Here is a 22,221-nt window from a genome sequence, read left to right on the forward strand (position 1 = left end):
TGAAAAAAAAATTAAAAGGCAAGTAAAAAAATGATTAAAACAGGAAAATTAATTAAAACAATGTAGATCTAGAAGTAAACATGTTACTTGATCACTCACTCTAAAAAGTCATTAATAGAAACCTACTATATCTACTTTATCTCCCTTGCAATATACGGTGCTGCCATCTGGCGATAAGAAATGCACTCACAAGTAACATTTTAGACAAATCACTGATCAAACTTACCTTCACCTCGGGATGAGCGAGCACCGGTCTTCCGGCTATTTCCGGTGTGGCGTGTAGGGCTCGGAGCGTGAACCATCCGTTCTGCACATGCGCACAAAGCGCAGGCAAATCTGAGAGACTTCGGCGTGTACAGTCCGTCTCTATCGATTTATCAAAACATTATGCTCGATTTATATAAGATTTGATAAGTAGAGGTATTTAACAGAAGACAAGAAACATGGAGTACGATGTTTGTTTACTTTTAAGATCCATTTACTTCAGGAAAACACAGCATGTAGGAGGAAATCACTAAAAGTGAAGGGACTGAGGAAGGCTGATATCGGCGATTTTTTTGGTCTACTTCAAAAGAACAAAGTAGAAAAAAAGGGGAAAAATCATCTACCAGTTGGCAAGTAAGTCTAACGTACGTTTTACTTGTTGATGTCAATTTGTAACCTTACACAGCAGGTAGAGTTACTACTACTAGTAAGTATAATGTACTACTCAGAGTAGTGCCCACCAATTTCATAATGACAAAATCAAAAATGTGTCGAAATGTGTCTACACTCTTCGGTGTATTAACAAAATCACTTGAATTACCTGGACAGATGTTCAGTAAAGATACACACAGTTGCAGTAGAAATAAACATTTTCTGCACACTGATGCTGAGAATTGCCTTTAAATTTGGTGAATGACAATTCTGTATGTCTATTATTGATTTTAAGTTATTATTACAAGTCCTCTCTATCTGAAATGCTTGGAATTTCGTTGCTGAATATACAATGTTGCACACTATAATAGACATTTGATTGTTTAACTAATATGTTTTAATTTGATTCTTACTACAGTGCACAGCCTAGGTTTTTTTCATAGCCATTGTTAACTGAATCGGTCTGTGGGAAGAAGTATTCAACATACTGTTTATGCTTATTTCTTCAATTGTCTTTAGTAATTCATCAACTAAGATCTATATTGTTTGACTTAAAAGGTGAGAAGAACTCTAATAACAAGCTGTAAATGCAGAGCCCTGGAATCATTATTTCAACACATGTGAAAGAAAGATGAATTTTGTAGATAAAATTCACTTTTTGGGCTTGTAATAAAGAACAATCATTCATGTACCTAATATTTCATTGAAAATTGGCAAATCTCTGATGAAAATTATGTATTTTTAAATTGTTCTTATATATATATATATATATATATATATATATATATATATATATATATATATACCTTCTTTAAGTTAATCATATAATCAGATATATTCCAAATTTAACTATGTATAGTAAGTACAAAATATATGTATGTGTATGGAGAGTTGTTGGTTTCCTTGTAAAGAAAGTCAAACAGAAATAGTCTCATAATAGGAAGAAGGGTTTGTCTCCAACTTTGTTATTAGGTAATTTCCTAATTACCTTTCAGCTTGCAGGCTTGTATCTGTGGTCCTTACCAAGATAATCATTAAGTTAAAAAAATAAAATTTTTATTTAGCTCACTCTTTTCCTAAAACACTGAAACAAAGATATTAAAGTAGGTCACCTGTTAGATTTTTTAACTTGATTATACGGTCTTAACCATCTGTATGTCTGAAATCAAGTGAGTTTTTTTATCACAGGTGGACTGTTTTCAGTTTGAATATCTTGAAGAATTGATTTGATTAAAGGTACATATGTTTGTGTCACTTTGACTTAGTTAAAATGTCATTTTGGCTTAAGCTCAGAGCTAATCACCTGTCAGTTTTGGTCTGACATTATGAGAACATGAAATGACAACGCTCAGGTACAGCATAAGTTTATATCTTATCAGGAGATAACATCACGAGTTACGGTTGATTGTTCATAAACTGTCTTATTGCAGCATTATTATCTGATAACTTTCACTTACTTTTTAACCAGCCTAATCAAGATGACTGACACTTTAAGCATGATGGCTTTAAAAAGGAAGAAAAAACTCCTCCTCATATTGCCCAGCAGCTTTCAGAGAGGGAAAATGTCTTCAGGGTGCAGTATTTATTTTGATGTTCCTCAGACTATGCATGTTTGTGTAGCAACTTCTTTATTATTGTTGTAAATTGAAATATCTGGATGTAAATTTGAAATATTTGGATGTAAATATGAATATAAACTAGGAGCCACACTATTGGTGAAAATTCAGATTTAAAACCTAATTAGATGGAAGTTATGGTCCTTCTTTTTCTGCAGAAGGCATAATGAGCAATGTTTTTATTTGTGACTTTATACATTTTTCAGCATGGCTACAAAAAATGATGACTTTATTACATTTATGAGGGAAGTGAAGTGGTACATACAGTACAGGAGACCGAGAGACTTTTTGGAAGACCCTAAAGAATTAAGGAAAATAAGAGAAGAGCACAGACTCATGTTTTAGATGATGAAGGTCAGTAGTTGTAGTTAGGAATATCAGATTGGTTTTTAAAATGAGTCCAGATGTCTGGCAAAGAAATCATATTTTCCATCTAAGTCAATTCTGATTCATGATATGCTCCTTACCTCACCCTTACAGTGCATCATGATGTGTGGCACAATATCTAGATATCACTCTGGCTGGTAAACCATTATTATCCAAGATAGATGGTTGAATGGCTTCTATCCCTTTGCAGGATTCTTTATATTTTGTAGTAAACAATGAATATACGTTCTAAATTCCATGTGTATTTGATGTACGGGAATGCATATAAGTAACTTTTTTCTCTTCAGAAGACCTTTATTATGTTGGCAAACGTGACAAATCAGGCATCAGACAAAGAGTTATTTAGGATGTAGAGGATATGTCTGGTACAAGATGACACAGGATGTAAAAGAATATGTAAGTATGTCTGAGCAAAACAGGTACACTTTGTTTTAAGCTCTTCTATATAAAGATCTTCAGGTACATTTCTTAATATGTATGTATTATCAGATACTATTCTGATCAGAATAAGCCATATCAACTTATTGTACTTAATACACATGGAAATTCAAACATTAGCTTTTTGCTTTAAAGAGTTTTCTTATATTTTTACTCCCTGATGATGGTGACTGACAGTCACAGAAATATTGGAGGTAATACCAACATATTTTATAAGCTCTTGATAAAAAGAATAACAATAATTTTAATTTATAAATACAGAGATAATGAAACTGTTCTCTCATTTTCTTATTATGTTCACTCCAGAAACAGTGTGTTTGTAAACTATTCAGCATCAGTAACTGATTTGTAGTAGTTTAGGAGTTTTCAGTGTACTTGTAGTTTTATTATTTTTGCATAATAATAAGAAGGATCACAATTGATATATGTCAGAAAAATTTATCTTTCTGCTGCAGATTGAAGCGTGTGATAATAATCAATATGTATGTCATGTAATGTAAAAGGTTTATTAGAGCATCTGCACAAATGTTGGTAACATTCAGACTTTAAATTGTTGCGTCTGGTTACCTCCACAATATGAAGCTGTTCATAATGTTTCAAAGTGGTTAAATAGCATTTGTACTTGAACCTTAGTCATATTAGTACAGGTGCTTATTTTGTAATATACTTCTCTTATGTATAGACATGGCATCCCTCACAAAACAAAGATTGAATATGTCTCTTCTTGTATAGCATAAGAGATAAAATTTAAAAAAAAACCTTTCCATTACATTTTATTGTTGATGACTAGTTTTATTTTTCTGTTACCTATTTAGTCTGTACATTTGGTAGCTTGTCTTGTAGCATTTACCAAGTTATCAGAATATAATTTTTTTTTTTAATGTATCCCTCGAAATAGTAGCTTTATTTACTTAATTACTGGTTAAATTAACAGAAACTACAAGCTTTGAAAAACCTTTTTCAGGTATAAAGGAATTTTTAACTGTCTTACACTTTTTTCACTCTTATTTACAGAAGCTATCCTTAAAGGAGCTGGACTGAACAGTATCGACAACACACACTGCAAGTGGTTTAGGGAATAGGTTAGACAGAAAATAAGAAAGAGTGGAAGAAAGTCAGAGGATGAAGCCTGCGACTTAGCATTCTGCCAAAATAAAGGATACCATCGATGGATACAGTGTAACACGCCAAAGTTGGCTACATACCATTTGTGCTAAAGTCAAATGTTCTAAAAAAACACTTCCTAAAACCCAGTTTACATGCCCAATGTGCATTTCTGTACAAGGTTAGCAGAAAATTGCATCTGTATTACTGGTTTAAAGTTTTCTCAACCCATAACATAATGCAATTTACATATATTTATATGATAGTACTGAAATCTGATAAAGTTTTTAAAATAGTTTTCGATGCAAACTGAGACTGAAATAAAAACTTAAAATTTTATTAGAACATTTGATTTAGTACATGCTACAAAAGTGTATCGATTTAATGAAAAAAATGATAATCATCCACTTGCAGGGATCCCAGGGACCTACTATATTGTCACTTATTTTACATGTACATGACTTATTACTGTAAGGTGAGAATAAATAAAATAAAAGTCTTGTAACTAAGACAACTTGTTTTAGCATATTTATTCATTTTATGTTACTTTTCTCCTAGACCAGCATTTGTTGGTCTAAATAATTGTATTGATAACCACTATACATTTTATAAAAGGCTCTATAAAGAAGAAGAATAAATGCTGAAAGCAAAAGGATGTTACAGTAACCAAAAAAAATCATTTGTAAAAGCTTTCTAAATAGCTATATGGAATGTTTCCAATAACCATTAAATGAATAAGGTATCAATTCTCCGAAAATAATGATAAGGTAAAAGTAAAAACTGAATGGAAACATATGTATACATCGTAGCAGTTATAGCTAATAATCTGTATGACAGTGAAATTAATTAATCAAAAAAATACTTCATTTGAGTATATATGACATTGACCTTGTAAAGAACACACTGCAATAGTTACATTATACAAAATATACAAATAAGAGAATAAAAAAATGTATAAGAAATATTAGAAAATCAATCGGATGTGCTGTCCAAAACACTTTCGTTCTCACCAATTCTGTCAACACTTGATGTTGGTAAATATGAGGCATCTAAACAACCTCCACAACTTAATTTTCAATTGTCTCAACATAACTAATTTTATGAAATTATCGAAAAAAAAATGGGGGGGGGGGGGGGGGGATAAATTATTTGTTTGTGATGTTCAAGTTATTGCAGCAATTACTGTGAAGGCATATATCCGAGTCTGACCATTATTAAGCGCTGCTTCTTCCTTAGCAAACCCAATCACCCAACAAAAAATTACAAATATTCATCAAAAATTGTGACCAAAATTGTCCAGACAATAAAAGATAACAAACATACCTAGATCTATACACAAATGAAAATGAAAAGGCAGAAATCGGCTTTCATGCATGGTTATTAAAAAAAATAATGTGACAATTTTTGTGAAAAAAAAGTATGTATCCACCTGACAAGGACAGCACCACCCCAAGGATCATAGTGTCAGTCCTAGTGTTGTTGTTCCTTTTATTATAGATAAAATGTCAAGTAATATTTATAAAAATTCACTTACCTATAATATACTTCGTATAAAATAATAATCAAAACAAAAGCAAATCTCCGTGCAACAATGGCCAGGGACCACAACTCCAAGGATAGGCTACACAGGATGGATCTTGACTATTGATTATAAATATAAAATAAAAAATCTTCCTTGATGTGAGTCTAAACATATTGATGCCAAAAATTGGAATCATCAACTCGCAAGAGCAGCCCACCTCCCAGTCACAGTAAGATTCCAAAACAGGACACGTACAGGTACATGAACATGTCCCGTTGATGTGCCTACTAACATTCAGATATTCAGTTTCAGTTTCCTCAATCTAATGGTCTACAAGGGCAAACACCCCATGATGAACGAGCAGGATATCATGATCCCAGACTTTGTCACATACAATATAAAGTACATATATTACTTTAATAAACATTATTTTAAGTATACACTGTTAAGAACAAACTGCAAATTCAAACATAATCTTTAGAAATATTCATATCTTATTAGTTGTTCATGTAAGATGTATAGCAAGTATTTATTGTTTACAATGTACTTCTACTGCAATTTCCTTCAGGTGGCTATATATCAACACACTATCCTAGTAAAAATCAACACAATAAAACCCAATAAAACATGTAGTAGGCCAACAACTGAATAACGACGGCCTGTCCACGGCAGGTTCATCCATGCAATGCGTCGAAGTAATTTTCTATCAAAATTATCAATTACAAACTCTGTATCAACCCATGAATTTTACCTAGAAATACCCCCATTATAGTAAATATATAATGATGTAGGAAACGAACAGGCCAAATCAATGCACTAGCCAAGTATAACAGTGAAGGTGAATAACAACGGATCATTCACGGAACGGTTCATACACGCGACTGCTGCGTGTACAATCGGTCAGGACGGATGGTTCACGCAGAACGGACCGTACACGTGACACCGGCACATTTTCTTTTGTCAACACTTACCGACAATGTGCGACCGGTGACTCATTTATTTACAAAGATTTAAGGAGTGCGGTTCTCAATGAATAACCACTTAAATAACGAAAACGCACATTATATTTCGCGTGGAAGCATATATTTCATTATACATTTTTCATTTTATCATAATTTATGCTGAAAACGATCAGACGCAAGGAAGCGAGTGAATCAGTCGTAAACCAGGCGGTTACAGCAATTTGACAGATCACGAAGGAAAAAGAACCGTTATAGCTATCCCACCGGCCAGGAAGACCCCCAACTGCAAAGAGGGGTAAAGTATTCAAATCCCACAGGTATGTGATGTAGTTGTAAAACTCCGAGAGAGAGAGAGAGAGAGAGGATAAATTTATTTCACCCGAGCCTCGGAGGACGAGGGTATTTACTCACACGGCGCTCCGGATGAGGGGAGAAGTAAGCTTTTCTGTAGCGCCATCTGGTAATACAGGGTATAATTTACTAGTACCTGAAATGATTTATTATCTCTTTTCCGTTCGCTGTATGTCAGGCCATGTCTTGGTTGCGTAATGGAATGTATTAGTGCTTAACATTTAGGGAAATTTTCTTTGGCGGCCGGATCATCCGAAATTGCTCTATACCTGACAATACGCTAGAAGAAAAAGAAAAAGAAGAAAAAAAAAAAGAAGAAGAAAAAAGGTTGCAAATAAACACAGGAAACAGCCATTCACAAGAAAATAGGGTGATATAAAAGTGAAATACATTACTAGGTAAGACATTAAATATTGTTGATTCCACTCAGAAAATAGGTACTGTATGCATGTTTATTGTCAGGTCGTCTGTGTATTTATTGGGCACTATATACCAGAGATGAAGGAAGGAACTGCGGCTAACTTTTCTATTCAAGGTGGTTGAGGGGTTAGTTCCAGCGATACCCCCCGACATTTACTTCGTACCAGTCTCTAACAAACGTCGTATAAGGGCTAAATCTTTCATTGACTTTGACTCTGAAAACATTGTGAATAGTACTAATAACAGTCGCTGCTTTCTCTTACAACGTTGTAAAACACTCGTCAGAAAAAACTCTTTCTTCGTCAGAACAGTTTTCGATTGGAATGGACTCAGTGACCAACAAGTAAACGCTGAAACTGTTGAAAGCTTTAGGTCAGGACTACTATTTGACTAAGTTTCCCATGCGCTCTCTTCTATCCGTCTACTTCATACCAGTATTGGTGTCTCTAGATGTACATGAACAGATACAGATACAGATGAAATTTTTCCAACTATTGGCAGATTTTTGGGAGCCATAAAGTTCTATCTCTGCTTTATGCTGCAGTAGGCAAGTGGCTCTTGGCTATGCTGCGGACACATGCACATAGGAGGGAAACCAATTTTACAAACATTTGCCATAACTGTAAGAAGACATTTACCTCCCCCCCCCCAAAAAAAAAAAAAAAAAAAAAAAAAAAAAAAGGATATTGTGTAACACATGAAAGAATTCAGAGGAGAAGCCATACAAAGGCCAATATTGCCATTGGACATTTACTCTAAAACAGACTTGCCTTTCTTATGAAAGAATCCACACTGGAGAGAAGCCATACAAATGCCAGTACTGTCAGAAGACATTTCCACAAAAATTGCTTGTGTAAGGCATGAAAGGTTCAAATTCACACTTGGAGTATAATAGCTTCAGTGGGAACACCCCTTAGCAAGCTGGGTTTGTGGTCTGTAGTGGAGAATTTTAGTTTGTGACTTATAGGTGTAACCAGCAGAGATTTCAGTTCCAATATTAGGTTTACTACTGTTGCCAGGTTGTTACTGTGGGCTGAGCTGTAGGTGCAGTGTTTGATACTAGTAAAAGGACATACTGTATATGGTGTGCAATAGAGAGAGAGAGAGAGAGAGAGGGAGAGAGAGAGAGAGAGAGAGAGAGATATTGTGTGCTAGTATTTTTTTTTATCGCCACACTGTTTTGTGAAAATAGACTGACAATATAGCCATTGTAAAATTGTAGTGACATTGTTGTGAATTAAGAAGAAAGAGCATATGAACACTGTTATAAATTTGGAGGGGAAGACCAAGTGATCTAGTGGATCTGTTGTGACAGAGAGTGGAAGGGAGGACTAATGTCTGCATTGAATATCATTGCCACTCCATGAAAACTCCAGTCATAGTTAAAAACTTTGAAAACAATAACACAAAATGTTGACTCTGAGTAGAAATACACTTGTCTAGTGGTATGACAACTAAATATTAATTTTTTTTCAGAAAAAGCTGCTTAGTTTCTTTCGTTTTGTGCTGATCTTTGTCTTAACTTTTCAGAAACAACTGGTTCGTTTTATGTGCTAATCTGTGTCCTTACTTTTCAGAAAAAGCTGCTTCTTTTTAGTGTGCTAAACTGTGTCCTAACTTTTCAGAAAAAAGCTGGTTCACCAGGGAACCATGGCAGAATATGGATGGGGTCTTACAGAACAGCTGATGAGGAAGGCCCATAGAGAGCTGAACGAGATAGCTGAGAGGAGACGACAAGACATAGAGACTGTGAGAGAACAGATCGAGTCCAAAACAGATATAAGTGAGTCTTCTTTTTCTGTTAGATCTGTTTTACCCGTTTACTTATTTGTTTGCTTGTATATTAATTAAATAATTTGTTTATTCATGCTGATATTTGAATTAGGAAAAAAAAATTGTGAAATACACTGTATGCAGCTCTGACATGATAAATTATAAGATAAATTGAAATATGTGAATTTTTTATAATAAATACCTGTGCAATAAAGCATTTTTATCATACAATCACATGAAAGTAATATTATTTTATGACCACGGCATGTCTAAGAAAAAAAAATCCATTACCCCAGGGACACATTTATTTTTCAGATTTCCTCAGAACAGATGATGCATTCATTTTACGGTTCCTCAGAGCAAGAAAATTTGACACAGATGAGGCATTCAAATTACTCTGTAAATACTTTGAATATCGCCAGAAAAATACTCAACTATTCCACAAGTTTTGTGCCTCAGAGATGGGTATAAAACATGCACTTTACGACAGTCTTCCAGGCGTGCTGCCTTATGCCGACCACAATGGACGAAAAATTTTGGTGCTATTTGCTGCGCATTGGGATAATTCTCGCTACAGTCTCTCGTCAATTTATCGTGCAATATTACTAACACTGGAGAGGCTGATAGAGGAGGAAGCCAATCAGATTAATGGATTTGTGATTGTTGTTGATTGGACGGAATTCACATTTAAACAGTCGACATATGTGAATCCCAAGTTGCTCAAGTCTATGGTGGAAGGTTTACAGGTAGGGGCACATGTTTCTGTACAAGGGGCATTCCAGATTTAAAAAAAGTGCAGTTGAAGCTGAATGAGATTTCCTTATACTACTAAAAAGCCAATGAAACTTTTAAATTAAGTTACATAATGGTGTTTATCTCTGTTCTGATTGTGCATTCTTATTGCTTCAATAATGTAATTGTATTGGGCAACCATGAAGTAAATCTTTTCTTTATTTCAATTATTTTAGGACTGCTTCCCAGCTAGGTTTGGTGGCGTCCATTTCATCAATCAGCCGTGGTTTGTGGAGGCCATTCTCAAAGTTGTGAAGCCGTTCCTCAAGGAGAAAACGAAAGGAAAGGTAATTACACTGCAGTGTCATAGGGTTTTCTTTGTCTCATTTGTGAAGACATTAAACAAAAAAAAAAAAAAATTGATATATATTAATGGTTTCCATGGTGACCATTTCAGATCCATCTCCATGGCAACAATCTGGGCACCCTTCACAACTACATCCACAAAGAGGTTCTCCCAGCAGAGCTGGGCGGACTCATCCCTCCGTACAATACAGAGTCCTGGGCCAAGGAGCTAATCGGAGACGAGATATTCAGTTACGGGGAAAGCCACATCTTCTGGCCAACACAAGAGATATCTGATGGGATCCCAAAGTGAGTAGAATTTTTAAGAAATAATTTCAAAGACATATCTCTATCGTCAGTGTGTTTTTGTGTTACTACTTGGAATGGGAGTAATAGAGGTTAGTTCTGGGCAGGGCTGTTCCCAGGATTGGCGATTCAGGATTAGAGGTACACAGTTATCACCTGTAATTTCCTACAAAATTTCAGGAAGTCCAAGTCATCATTTGTCAAAAAAATTCACAAGCCGTCCAGCCTTCTTTGAAAATATTGGCCATCCAGTGACCTCACGCTGATAATAGAAGTTAGTTTGCCATTAACTGTGATAATGAAAATAAAGTAGTATTTTTAAACAAATGACATGTTTGAAAATTTCAAGTTATTTCTGTACCAGCTTTAGGTTATTAAACTGCCAAAAATCAGTCCACTTTGGCTATATTATCATCATAACATCCCCATGTTCTGAAATACTTCATATGATTAATCTAACCGTTAGACTCCCAGGTGCCTTTTATCATGATCAAACAGAAGCTGTCTTGTTTAGATATAATAAGTTGATGACTCCAACCTTTAGGATGAGCTGTACAAGCTACAGATTTCTCCTGATAACATGGGTTTCCTGGGAACTCTGTTAATTAAACTAATGATGGATTTTCATGGGTGATGAACCGATGATGGAGGGGGGGGGGGGGGGGTTTGAAAAATTGCCCAGTAAACAACTGACGTTATTTGGCAGATTAACAGGTATTCTTGTATTGTAACCTGATGATGCTATATTATGTCATTTATGGATAAAATAGATTTATCTCTGAAAATGCCCATAAATTTTTGCCAGTACAGTCATGCTGGCACATGAATTGCAGTAGATATTATTTAAGCATTTCAAGACTGCAGACATCGCTTAACCATTTTCTGCAAGTCATTCAGGTGGGTTACTGCTGGGCTGGTAACTTTGCCTTTTATATCTCAGTCATCAAGGAGAACACTTCATCATATGCTGCAAGTACCCTGATATTATTATAGTAACTGCCATTCAGTTTCTCTCCCCAAATGGTGGATAACCATATCAGCTCCTCAGTGCTATAGCAGGAGCAGATGTGTTGCACTAATTAATGCGATTAATGCCAATAAAATCTCACCTCAAGTCAGTAGTAATTCTATATTTATTCTCCTCTCAGAATAACTTTGTTGATTCCCCTCAAGAACATGTTCTAATTTTAGTGCCTTGGTGTTTCGTTAGTTTTACAAGTCTTACAAGACTAGAAGAAGAAAGATGTGTTTATTGTTATGTATTATTAAGAAAATATTGTTTAGTTCATTCCTATCTGTGAATAGGGTCTTCTCATTTTAATTCTTTGGTATGCTTTTCTTCAAAACTTAAATATTTTTTCTCGTTCAGTTCTTAAGAAAGGGGTTATTAAGAGAAAAAAATTACTAAATTTCACATCTTCTACAGAGGTATGCAGTAGCAATCACTTCTCTTATTTATGTCAGATTTATCTTGAATAATCTGATGTGGTTATATTAGAAATTGTGAGAATACCGTCCCCTAGAATACCGTCACCAAAGCAATTACATTTAATGTACTACTAGTAGGGTTTGTGAAGAAAGGAATATCAGTTGGAAAATATTGCCTTGGAGTCCATTGAACTGAAGCCAAAACTGCTGAGTCATGTTTCTGGCACCCCAGGATTTCACATCATTAATGAAAGGTTGTATTGATCAGCAGCCAGTGTGAGGTAATATTTGGTATGGGGAGTGATGTTTCCTGTAAATTGATAAATATATTATGATGATTACTCATCAATGAACTTTTCAAAAATGGATTAATAATTTTTACCCAAAAGTGTTTTTTTTAGTAATACTGAAACTGAAAATTCTGATTGGAAAGATATTTGGTATATTTTCAGAAAGGTCATTGTTGTTAAGGTCTTAAAACGGTAATTATTGAAAGATAAATGTATTAGTTAAAACTGGAGGTGATTTGATATAAATGTGATTAATGGAACTGTGTGAGATAATGGGGTTGCAAACAAATAAAAGAAGATAGCTCAGCATTTGTACATTCTAAGTGTAACACAGATTGTAGTAACAGAAAATAAGAAAGAGCACATGTTTGGTGTGAAATATACATGAAGCCCTGCAGGAAAATGTCCATTATAAAATCTACATTTGAACATGATCCTGGCTCACAGTGAGATAGTGTTGATACTGATAGAGATATTGACTGTATATCAATAAATAGATATGCTGTTTTTATCATCGTGAGACAACGCTTAATTGGGGATTTAATACCCTAATCTATAACCTGATCTAACATATAGACTCTTAAATGGGGATTTACAGTTGTGGTTTATATCCAGATTTTAGTACCCTGCGTTTCATGGGTAGCTTGAAATGAGAATATACATAGTCACATTCTTCAGCAGAGGCTACTTTTAGATAAATTCTGAAGGTCAGGGTGGTTGTAATTGTGAAACAGTTGTTTGGTATGCTATTTTATTGGGCAATTTAATTTTTTACGTAGACAGATGTATGATGCACAGACCATGAAGAAATGAATAATTAATTAAGATCAACACATGTAAAAAATGTGTAGCTTTTCCAACATCTCTATCAAATGTTTACAGTAGATACAAATGGGAAAAATCCACAAATTAAACAATTTTTAGAAGTAATGCTAATAATCTGAAGTTATCTAAAGTAAGTTGACTTCTTGTGGGAAAGAACATTTTTTTGAGTAACTAAAATGAATCTTGAAACATGAAGACATCAGATTAATTGAGGTGTTTGGAAAATTCTGAGTAATTACTGTAATTCAAGTTGTTCAGTGTTATGAACTTCATGGAAAAAAAGACCTGTTTCTGAATGCTATGAACTGCATTATCATGGCTATTGATTTTGGGGTGTCGAGGGAATCCTAACTCGATTACCGCCATTATGTTTACTTATGAAACCAGCTTATAAGCAATTTATCATTTGGAAAGGCACAAGTTCTTGGCTTTTTTTTTTTTTTTTGATGTAAGTCAAAGTGGTTTGGTTGGAAAATAAAAAGAATTTTGTTCTGCAGATGAACTGCAACGTGATTTTGATATTTTAGACATAGGGATTCATTTATCTATTAAAGGCAGTTTTAGAATAATGATACATATTATCAAGAATTTTCTGGATATTATTATTCAAAGATTATATTTATGTATTTATGCAACTGCTAATCATTGATGTCTTTGCACCTTTAGGATGAGCATTGTTCAATCTGTCAAATAATCGTAAAAAATTGATTTTTTTTATTTCAGAAGCAGTTCACAATCCAAGTTTCCAGACACAAACTTGACCACCAAAACGGACACTCCAGACCGAAGAGAACTGGACGAGGAGTTTTTCCTCATAGAGTGACCAGGACAGTGTAGAAATTTGACCAGCAGCTTTATTGACAAGGATAGAAAATGAAGAGTAAAGGAGTGCCATTCAAGATGGAGGTTTAGATTACACTTCAGCATTATACTAGTCGAGCCATGATTTTACGTTATGATAGTACATCTACTCGTAAAGGAACCAGCTGGTGAGAGGCTAAGGGGCCAGTTGAATCCACCCCCTCCCCTCCCCTCCCCTCCCCACCCCCTGATCCAACATTTTTTTAAGGAGAAGCAAAGATTTTAGAGATATAGCAATGTAGAGCACTACTGTTGTGGTCAGTTAGTACAGCGGTAGCAGCCGAATTGACTGTTGACAAATACATATGATTTAACTGAAAAAACCCATGTCCAAAATATTAAACAAAACAAAACAAAAAAAAAAAAAAAAAACAGTGTCTGCTGCACATATTGTTATAATCTACTTGAAGTCTAGAGGTCACTGTTGATCCCCTTACACTGAATCAAGGACACATTTCCCAACTTGCCTTGGTAGTGCTTAACTTTGTACTGTTGCATTTACTGCTGCTTGCTGTGCTACAGAAAAATATTGAGAAATCCTAAATTTTTAGTGATGTGTGATGTGGAAAATGTTGATGCCAAGAAAAGAATTGTGAGGAAAATCTAAGAAAATGTGAACTGCACCCTTATGCTGAATGAACAAATGAGGAGAAAAAAAACTTAAAGAAGAAGCAAGAATCACATTTAGTGGATTTTAGCTGCTTTTAATGACACAGAATGTGTACAGCATGAGCTTGGGTATTTCTGTTTTTAGCTTCATATTCCCATCAATAGATTGAGTCACAATATAAAAAGTATTCAAGACAGTCCATTTAGTGATAACAGGTGACTTTTAAGAAAATATATAATTCTTAGAAGCGGTGTTACAGTATGGCATATGTAGGATGCGGCAAAAATGTAAATGTAATTTCCATTATTCATTTGTTACCTTCCACAGTGGACTCACTGCAAACAAAATGAGAATAATAATGATGAGATAGGTATTACAAAAATGGGATACAAGGGCAAATGAGACAAGTATGTTTTTGCTTTCATGTTTATTTCATAGAATAGTTACACAAGAAAAGTGAGAATTTTACAAACAAAGACAAAACAGCTATTGTCATAAAAGCAAACATACTCTGCAAACAAAGATTTAACTGACTCTGATGTAAATGGCTGCTCTTAAAATGACAATCATGTCACCTTTAACAAAGTGTGTTCAGAAACTATTGTTTCTCTATATCTAGTCTGATGAAATTGATTCACTTATTAATTGAAATTTCCATCAAAAGGTGGAGCTGCTTTACATAAGTGTTCAAGACAATCTCAGTCAGGTCTATAAGAAATGTAAGATGGGTGTTTGTGGGCTATGAGCCTTAATGAGCATGCTCCCTTGCAGCCTCACATTTCATTTTTTGTCAGTACATTTGTGGTGCATAAGTGTTTGAAGCTCAAATGTGCTCTTTTGCTAATTTTGGTGCTATATTTTCTGTGATAGCAGAGTATTGCTGACTTTACTTTTTATACGCCACAATACTGTTTTCATTTACGCAACAAAGAGTTTGACCAAAGCTGTGAGGCATTTGCTTGGCTTTGATATAATGTGAATATTTGGTATTGACATTGACATTATAGGAACTGTTTAATCATTTTAGCTACCTCTGTCAAAAAGTTTGTATTTTTGTGCTTTTTGTATATGGTTTTATATTTTCATTTAGGCAGCTCTTTTTTAAGCTGGTTTAGGAGAATTTGTCTTAAAGCTATTTTATTTGGGATATTGGCAGCCAGGTTTTTTTTTTCAGTTTCATGTTTTGTTTTTTTTCAACTCTAAAAACCAGAATTGAACTGTTCTGCCATACCTGACTTTGTTTCTGCTTAGTGACAAAATTTTTCTTGGGAATTTTTAAAATGTTTCTTTGAGTAATAATGCAAGTATGTATGTTAAGATGCTTTAGGGATGATAGAAACAGAATGTGGTACATTTTTCTAAAGTTTTGTAAAATATATTGCCTTATTTTATTATCCAAGTCGAGTATTGTTTATAGACATTGCAAAACTGAAATATGTTTTCATAATTTTCGTATTATGCCAAAAATGTTTTCAAGTCGCATGTAATAACTTAAAGATTTCAATACAGTGGGAAAAATATGAATACTGTATTTGAAAATTATCAAATGACTGTGTGTTATAAAGGGTTATCCAAGAGATTGACATGAATATTCGGAGAGATTTTCTGAATCTGTGTGTGTTATGCAATTTGTGGATTTTTAGTTTGTAGCATTTCTCAGATATTCAGAAGCCATTAATGTTGTTGCTTACTTTGCTCACTTTCAATAAGGTTACCACAAGAAAAAACTCTTTGATGTGACCATTGCTTTTTACAATTATGTCTGAAGAACTGAATATTTTGTTCAGCAGCTGTGGTTGAAGACATTTGTGCATTAAGGGTTCCTGTTTACTTGAGTTGTCATCATAAGATTAATTTCAACACTGGATTCAGATTTATAAAATGTAAAATAACTGCAGATTAGGTGTATGAAATATAAGTAGGAATGTGAGTTTAAAGTGTTCCTGTAGGTGCTTAAAATATTGGGTTTTGTGAGTGGTATGACATGCGGAATTTTAAAAAAATAAATAGTTATATATAGTTGACAAAAATGCTGTTGGTTCTTGATATAGTACCCGGTATTTCATTACAAGATCGTCTTCAGTATTTGCTGGTTTTTAGGGGGTGAGTTTTTCAGTAGTGTTAGCTTTTAAGTTGAAATTAAGTTTTGGAAACTGTTACTTAGAACCACGCTATGAAGCTGTAAACCAATCCATCCCCTGTTAAAGAACCAGAGAAAGTAAGAGATTTAAGCAGAAATAAAGGAAAATATGGTGTACAATGAAGCAGTGTTGTTTTTTGCAAACCTTTCATGGTTTTTAACAGTCAAAATATATTTTGCATTTTCTTTGTCAGTTATTCCTATTCTCCATTTTCTATCCAGTTTTAGTGAATATGATTTCTTATTTAAAGTAAGTCGAAAAATTAATTAAAACTGGCAATCCTCTTAACTGCTAAAATACTAGAAAATTAATGGCGCATGGCTGTTGGGTCAACAAAGAGCATTTGGGTAATGTGGTAATTGTGACGTGAAACACAATCTGAGAGATGCGCTCAGTTGCGGTAGATGTGACTGTAGCAGCGGTCGCAGCAGCAATATTCTGCTGGGGAGAATCTTCGTTGGACGCGACTTACTGATGCAGCGAATATCAAAGCGAGCTCGTGTGTGTGTGAGAGAGAAGGGGTGTATTTGATTCACTTCTTTAAATTTTTCTTGAGAATGTCGTGACCTGTCAATTGATATGTGTGTTGACAAGGGCATCCTATGATAAACTATGTCCAACACGCTTCTGAAGTTCGAAAGTAAGCCTATACATATCGGTAAAATCTTCTAGCCTAATATGTTATTTTATCGCTTTCTCTCGTGTTTCGTTGCAAGAGGCAGTGTGCTTGCAAAGTGATCAATTTACCTAGCTGAAAAAAAAAGATAAGTGTAGAAAAGGATCAGAAAACCATACTTTGGGTTGTTTTGGAGTTTCATTTAAACTTAAGATATTGGAGTGATTCATTTGAATTGCATAAGGGGCGTAGAGCGATTCCAGGGCCGTAGCCTCCGGGGGGGGCAGGGGGGCACCTGCCCCCCCCCCCCCCCCCCTGGGATTTAGAGTTTTCCACACTGGTAGGGGGACACCCCCTCCCCCCTCAGGGGCTTCGCCCCCTTGTGTCCGCTTACTGCCCCCCCTGGCATTTTGCTCAGGCTACGGCCCTGACGATCCTCAATATATGAATGATGTTTTAGTAAAATTGAACAACCTTTTTTCCCCAACCCCACCGCACACAAACGCGCGCGGGCGCACACACACACACACACACACGTGTACACACACGACCACACAGACGCACACACACACACTCTCAATCACGCACCTGGCCCCAACGATGAGAAACTTGAACATATATCTTTCAAAACTTGAGAAGAAAAAAAAGCGCCGAAAGGAATTATGACATAATTTCCCGATTAGCATCTTGTAAAATTAATGTAGGGCAATTCACCAAGGAACCGAAAAGGTCTCTCATTTCGATCACGATCTCCAAAGCGAGCGGATCGCCGTGCTCTCCCCGGAGCGCAATACAACGCGTTTCGCGGCGCTAATTTACGCCTATTCATCTTCTCCCTACTACATCCAGCGCTTCATTATTAAATCATGCTAAGCCCCCTCAACAGTGACATATTCGACTGCTCTAAGTCTCTTCAAAGCAAAGATTGAGAGACGCTTTCTCATTTTGCCTTCAGAAAGGGAACAAAAAGGCATCCCTGTTCATTTCCCAGGTGTCAGAGAAAGCGGCCAATTAATCACGGACTATTTTCTTATCTCCACCACGTATTGATGTGACAATTTGCATGTTGGACCTCAGGGTATCAGCTTTCTCCACGTCTCATTTGCGGATCGTTTCATATTTTGCTGTCAGCGTCTTCCTTGATTGATTTGCGGGCTCCAGTGCTGTCTATATATTTGAAATCATTTTGTTCCTCAGAAACAGGCATTCTCATGCTCATACAAATAAATAAATAAATAAATAAATAAATAAATAAATAAATAAATTACCGAATTAATAGAGATATAGAAATAGAGAGGCGGAAATATGTTTGCTTAAAAGTGGACATATCATACTTTGCAAATGAATGTTAAGGAACCTTTTCCCGGTGCGAATCTGCTTTGATAGTGCAAATAAAATAAAATGAAATATCATAAAAAATAAACATTTCTTCAACCCATTCCGTCATTAAGCAAGGCTCAAACTACCCAGCTAATACAGTAATTGCTACACATTAAGCCTACACCCAGTTTCAAGCAGTGTCTATTTCCCAGATTTTGTAGTAACGGTGGGCAGACGCTCCTAATTTGTTATTTTCCGCTCCCTTTTGTAACAAATACTCCCTCGGTCCATTACCGTTAACGCACTTCATCAAACACGTTTTCGTCTCCAATGTGTCACTTAAATGGATATTACGTAATTTTTCACTGATTTCGCAAGAACATTAACATTAGGCCTGCAAGAATATAAGTAATGAGCGTGCAAGGATATTGTGATGGTTGCGCTGGGATCTGTTGACGTTTCGTGTATTTCCGGTCCATTCCGTGATTTGCTCACGGAAACGAGTCTATTGAGCCGATTCCGGTATGACGGCGCTCGTATTGTTGCTGGCGCGAAAAGCGATGAACAGCAATCCGTTAATGTTGTATTAATCCAAGAATGTCAATTTCATGTGAGTCATCGTAAAATTTGCCATTTGTTTTTCTATCGTTGAGCGCTTGGGTTTTTGTAATTTGATTTCGACTTGACTTTTTGACCGAACTGTGTCTAAGAAGAGTCTGTTTTGATAACCGTGTATTATCATGCGTTTCACTGGAGAGAAAAATGAAAGAAATCGATGAACTGTGTTCTTCCTTACCTCTGCATCGCATCTGATTTTTTTTGACAGTCCTTTCGCTTGTTTTCAAACACGGATGACCTTTTAAAATACAGTAGTAACTATCAGATTCCTTGAGGTATAATCATTCTTTTTCATTTAACTGCGTTTGGTATTGTATGCTGTACATTAAAATTTTTATACTGTATTAATGATGCTTGTAATTTATAGCACTATTTTGTCATTTTTATAATCGTATTTTATTAAACGTTCTTTGGACTTAGGGCCATGCGATTTTATGCTAATGCATTGTCCTATAGTTAAAGAACACAAGTAATTTATGTACATATGTTGCTACATTTTATCTGGTTAATCATTCAAAATTACATGTTAGCCAGAAGATACTCTGTTCATCTGTATAAATGTTAGATGTTCGGTTGCCAAAATTTCTGCAACAAAAATCATCATTATTATCATTCACAATCGAGTACACAGATATTAGATGTGATGGCGAATGTTGATGCCCCATTTTACCCTTTCTTGGTATTCAGTCCTGCTACTGCTATCAAAGTTGTTTATTAACAGATAGTTACTGATGTCAAAGCTATGGCCTATGTCCAAAGCAGCTAGCTGAAGGATATATATTTACAATATGTTACATCAGCATATGATTTTACCAGCTCAAGCTAAACAACGTATTTGTAGAATAAAAATTTGAAAAATGTCATTCTTCAAAATATTTTTCGTGTTCAGTGAACGGAACTCATGTCTTTTACCGTCAGCATTGAAATATTTTATTGAAATTTACATGGCCTCTTACTCAAAGGTACGCTGTAAGAGCTGAATGCATTTGCAAATTTAACTGCCATAAAACAATAGAATTTAAATATGTAAAATCTACTAATGACCACTCTACTGACTTAAAACAACACTATTATCATTATATAACAGCTCCGCCTTCGCACAATACCAAAAGGCGTCACTCAGTGCAAAATCGACGTGGTTACCGGAGCCGTGGCACAAAACCAAAGGAAATGCCCACCCCGTATCGCGAGGAAAACAAACGGCGTTTTTGTTCGGACATCGCTGATCGATGGCCAATCGCCTCTCGCTGCCTTAAGTCACGGGCGCGTGCCGTTGTTATGAATAGCGGACTCCAAGAGATGCCCCTTTCGTGGAACAGCCCGATTATCTAATCGATTTTTTTTTAGGATCGAGCGATTAAATAATTTAGCACCTTTTTTTCTCAATTGCCGATGCAGTCTACGTATGCATGCCAATATCTATAGCTAATGTGTTATGCCATGGCTCGTATTTGTACGTAGTAAGCTGTGTCTTGTTAATCAACTTTTTGTACATTAGTTGCTATTGGTTATTCGGATAAAAGTATATAGACCAGGTTAGAATTTGTATTAATATATATATATATATCAGCATTTGTAAAATAAAACTTTTTGCACAAATTTACGATATTAATGTGATATTTAAAAAACTTTCTTAAATAAAATGTCGACGCGGAGAAGAGAAAATGGGTTTGGTGTATTATTCTAATCAATATAGTTACGTGTACAATAACTAACTAACTAGCTAACTAACTAAGTAAATAAATAAATAATAACAAAAACGTGCTCCGTAGTTGAATATTTTGGTTAGCTCTTCGTATTGAGGATGAAAAAAACTAAAATAACCTTTGGAGTTTCAGCGACCTTTGGAGTTTCAGCTTTCACTTCTTTATTTAAAATAGATAAACCCTTGGACACTGAACACTGCATTAACTTCATGAAAATTGTCAGACTTCTAGACTGAAGTAATACCCATATTAAAGTTTCAAACGATATCTCTTACACAACACTAATAATAATAGATTTTAAAATAAACAAGTCACATCAATTCCTCTTGTTAATTTTCCTTTGAGCGCTCCCAGCCAGGTGCGCGTACTCAAACGGGTTAATTAACATTCGTTGGCACGGACGTCCCCTTTCATAAAACAAAACCTTTACGTACTAAGATATAATCCTATAGATTTTTCTTTTAATTAAGAGATCTCAATGGTAAAATTTGTACAACTCGGTTCTTCCACTCAAGATTTGCACCTTACAAACCCAGTTAACATCAACAACCGGGGGTCAGTGTTCGTCCGATTTTCCTGACGAAGGTTAATTCGTCAAAAGGAGCCGCTAGTCGATCGAAATGGGTTTACATAATATTGAAAAGACTGGCGAAATTTTTCACCTTCCTGAGGTGAAATTGATGCATGTTCCGCACCTGATAACCTTTCGATTGTTGATAATTTGGCTTCGATCCTCGATCAGCGTCCGTACAATGGCTAAGATCGGTTCGTATGTGGCCGTGGCACTAAAATTGGGATAAGGGAATTTGAAAATCTTTACTCGCTTGTGAAGATTCTTTTTTTGTCTATAGCTACTTACATTTGTCTGGTCTTACCAGCCAATTTTAGTAGTTTACTCGCTATTTTTAATGGTAGGATTTCTTTGGATTTCTTTCTTTCTTTCTTTCTTTCTTTCTCACCTTTTTGTCTCCCATTTATTTATATATTGCATTATGAGCAATTAACACACTGATTAAAAAAGGCAGAGGGAAAGAAGTTTTTTTTTTTTCGCATTTCAAATCAAGAGATCATGACGAACTGATTACCAGTCAGTACCAAGTGAAACGAAAAATAGACAATTCCCTAGAAGAACAAAATAATTAAAGAGATGGATACCACTCAACCAGTACCGGAACATAATATTCCATTCGTGGTAATTATACAGTGCAAGTAAC

At 35.2% G+C, this 22,221-nt stretch overlaps 1 protein-coding gene and 1 long non-coding RNA gene across 6 annotated transcripts; both read left to right on the top strand.

The window, feature by feature from the left end:
• Positions 1 to 268: 268 nt before the first annotated feature.
• Positions 269 to 4,751, top strand: LOC147760454 (uncharacterized). Of its 2 annotated transcripts, XR_015330910.1 has the most exons (6): positions 272 to 358; positions 488 to 618; positions 2,105 to 2,209; positions 2,459 to 2,606; positions 2,927 to 3,035; positions 4,092 to 4,751. It is a non-coding gene; the product is annotated as an uncharacterized LOC147760454 (long non-coding RNA). The 2 variants fall into 2 exon arrangements; XR_015330909.1 differs by having other exon boundaries at positions 269 to 618.
• Positions 4,752 to 6,651: 1,900 nt separating this feature from the next.
• Positions 6,652 to 14,953, top strand: LOC106179327 (clavesin-2). Of its 4 annotated transcripts, none has more exons than XM_013562918.2 (6): positions 6,652 to 6,982; positions 9,062 to 9,219; positions 9,525 to 9,955; positions 10,178 to 10,288; positions 10,399 to 10,595; positions 13,859 to 14,953. In XM_013562918.2, exons 2-6 carry the CDS (start codon positions 9,087 to 9,089, stop codon positions 13,956 to 13,958), a joined length of 972 nt encoding a protein of 323 aa, XP_013418372.2. In that variant the 5' UTR covers positions 6,652 to 6,982; positions 9,062 to 9,086; the 3' UTR covers positions 13,959 to 14,953. The 4 variants fall into 4 exon arrangements, with proteins under 4 accessions (XP_013418372.2, XP_013418374.2, XP_086850151.1 ...); XM_013562920.2 differs by lacking the exon at positions 6,652 to 6,982 and adding an exon at positions 7,103 to 7,125; XM_086994025.1 differs by lacking the exon at positions 6,652 to 6,982 and adding an exon at positions 7,285 to 7,414.
• Positions 14,954 to 22,221: the final 7,268 nt, after the last annotated feature.

The sequence above is a fragment of the Lingula anatina genome, chromosome 8, assembly GCF_051362555.1.
Source record: "Lingula anatina isolate TDL-2025a chromosome 8, LinAna3.0, whole genome shotgun sequence".
Lineage (NCBI taxonomy): Eukaryota > Metazoa > Brachiopoda > Lingulata > Lingulida > Lingulidae > Lingula > Lingula anatina.